This window comes from Gossypium hirsutum, chromosome D03, assembly GCF_007990345.1.
Source record: "Gossypium hirsutum isolate 1008001.06 chromosome D03, Gossypium_hirsutum_v2.1, whole genome shotgun sequence".
Taxonomy (NCBI): Eukaryota; Viridiplantae; Streptophyta; class Magnoliopsida; order Malvales; family Malvaceae; genus Gossypium; species Gossypium hirsutum.
The window spans coordinates 35384869-35387777 of NC_053439.1; the positions used below are offsets into that span (position 1 = coordinate 35384869).

The window sequence follows — 2909 nt, forward strand, 5'->3', positions numbered from 1 at the left end:
TGGGATTGGAATGGAAACACAGCAACTTTGGAGGGTAGAATTGGGAAAGAAATCAATCATATGACTAATGATGTATGATTGTCACATGGCCAAGTCGGATAGTCGGCTGGAACTTGAACAAGGGATGTGGGGATGTTTTATATCATAATCACGCTTTGGAATTGAGATTCTACCACAGCTTAAATGCAATCAAGACATTTGGTAAATTCACTAAATTGGGTTGTATTTACAGCATAGAGATTAGATAGATTGCCTCACTTGTACCATGTGCGTTGAACTTCAACACTAGAATACATACAGCTGAGTTGTCTCCTCTCTCACATGGACACTCCACTATCATTTTTATTTGATTAAATATAAACTTGAAGAGCTGTAGCATACTTTAGCAGTTCTATGGTAGGATCAACCGTTGGCTTGCTTATTCTGGATGATTTCTTTACATAATTTTATCATCTAAAAAGGATGGAAAATTTTTGTATTCTTTTAAAGTCCTTTGTGGGTAGATCATAGTTTCTATATGAAAGCAATACTACCATTGTGGGAATGGTACCAGTTGCCAACTAGGAAGCAGATTTATAGAGTTAATTCTCTTTTTTAACTCTGATTTACAATAAAGATAATCACTTTAAAATGGACTTTCAGTGTCCGTAGAAAGTTGAAGATTTTCTTCCAGACGTTGGGACCATGAACATTCCAACCTACAAAATGCGTGTTATTCAGAAGCTGACCTGACCCTCAATCAAAGATCAAGTTTTGGTTGTCCAATTCCGCCTCTGATAATATGTTTATCCTATGGTTTTGTAAATTTTTTGTGAACTCCATCTGTTGTGGTGATATTATTTTTCAATCACTTCCTCGCCCATTAGTATGATCTTCCTTGCTCATTAGTATGACCTTCCATGTCCATGAATCCCTTGGTTTTGGCTGGCATTGAAGGATGTCACCTTCTGTGCAATACTTTTTTACCAATGTTTCTCTCAGACGTAAACTTTCTTCGACTAATCTCCACGGCCGTTAGCTAACAGTACTTCATTCATTGTTTGCATCTTTGTTATACCAAGTAGCGATTTCATTTCATCACAAGAAATACTAAAGTATCCACCCTTTCAGATACCTGAAACGGTGGAGGGATCATCACCATGTCATGGGGGGATGATACTCGAGCTCAGCCCAACTCTTAGGCCGAAAGATTATTATTCCTGTTCTTGGTCTTCATCCTACTGGAAAATTGACCAATTGACCGGAATCCCGTGAGAAAAGAGTTTAGAATTTCATTTCAGGTTTGTAAATGGAAAGTAATGTTTCATAGAAAAATATTGTTATGCCAAATGGAACTCAAAACATGGTTGAAGTCTCATAGATAAATTGAAGAACTGAATTGGAACTCGATTTCATTGCCCTCTAAGAAACCAAGCCGTTCAACTACATTTACAAAAAGGATTGCAACCAAACGATAAACGCAAACAGCAAACCAAAATGAAATTTTCTATCTATATTTTTTATTCACTCCAATACTTCTCATCGGAATCTTTATCATCATCGGAATAATCAGAATCAGCATTGAGACTAATCTTAAACTTCCTAACATCCTCCACCACCGCATTTCTGAACAACCCAACATCAACGGCACCGGAAACCATATGATACCCGCGCTTCCCGAGCGCCTCCGGCGGATCATGTGGCATTGCGAAACCGGCCAAGAAGGCTCCGCCGTCTTTCCGGTCGGACTTAAGCACTTCTCTCTCCGCCGTCCTCAACATCTCCCTTACCTTCTTGTGACCCGGGTCCCAGAGGTAACCCAGGCTAGCACTTAAATCCAACGGACCCATTTGAATACAGTCTACCCCTTCAACGGCGGCGATTTCTTCCACTTTTTTTACACCATCTACCGTCTCGACTTGGCACATTATTAACAGATCCTCCTTATAGTTGCTCAGATACCCTTCGTTGATTCCGTAGTTCGAAGCTCTCACCACCGTGTGAGCGGATCCACGGATTCCGTTGGGAGGGAAACGGCAATACGACACCGCCTTTCTAGCGTCTTTAGGGGAGTCGATCATTGGAAACATGATCCCTTGTGGACCAAGGTCAAGGGCTTTTTTGGCCCAAACTGCGGAGGACTCAGGGAGGCGGATGATGGCTGGGGTGTTGGTCGTGGCGACAGCGCGGAGCATTTGGAGGGACTCATGGATTCCCCCGGGGCCGTGTTCCATGTCGATGACTACAAAGTCGTAGCCAGAGAAGGCGACGATCTCAGCCAAAGTGGGGGAGAATGAGAGGAGGAAGATGCCGTAGAGGGTTTCGCCGTTGCGGAGGCGAGATTTGAGGGAAGGCGGGGAGGTAGAAGGGGAGGGATTAGGGGAGCATTGGAGAGGGGAAAGAGAGGAGAATTTGGTGGGGATTAAGGGTTTCAGTGAGGAAATGGAAGGCCTGAAAGAGGGAAAGGAGAGGGATTTGGAAGAAATGATGGGAATACGTTTTCCGTTGGAAATTTTCCGGGCGCCGGCAACGGCACCTGCGGTTGTGTTGGCGAGTGAGGCCATCTGCTGTAGTTGGGTACTTTGGGTTTAACGAAGAAACCCTTAAAAAGTGAAAAATATGAGTGAGTTGGTACTTGGTAAGAGACGTATGCGAGAGTGACGAGTGTTTACCGTAGATAATACGGATTCGTATAATTTATATTTTATAAATTCAGAAACTTTAATTACTATTTATAATAAATTTCAAAGTGAATATATTAACATAAGTTGTTTTTTTAATTTTGTTTTATTTTTTGCTTATATTTTAAAAATGTAAAAAATTAATTAAGCTTTATAATTAACTAAAATAATCAATTAAGCCCTTTCGTTAATGATTTCTATCATTGATCATGTGGACCGTTAAAATAATTTAGACGAATCAATCAAATA

At 41.0% G+C, this 2909-nt stretch overlaps 1 protein-coding gene across 1 annotated transcript; it reads right to left on the reverse strand.

The window, feature by feature from the left end:
- Nucleotides 1–1331: 1331 nt before the first annotated feature.
- On the reverse strand, nt 1332–2653 carry LOC107950715 (2-keto-3-deoxy-L-rhamnonate aldolase). The gene has a single exon (XM_016885636.2). The coding sequence runs from the start codon at nt 2541–2543 to the stop codon at nt 1500–1502; it is 1044 nt and encodes a 347-aa protein (XP_016741125.1). The 5' UTR covers nt 2544–2653; the 3' UTR covers nt 1332–1499.
- Nucleotides 2654–2909: the final 256 nt, after the last annotated feature.

What these genes read in the sequence shown, in the direction of transcription:
- LOC107950715 (XM_016885636.2), bottom strand. Translation starts at nt 2,543, where the DNA reads ATGGCCTCACTCGCCAACACAACCGCAGGTGCCGTTGCCGGCGCCCGG.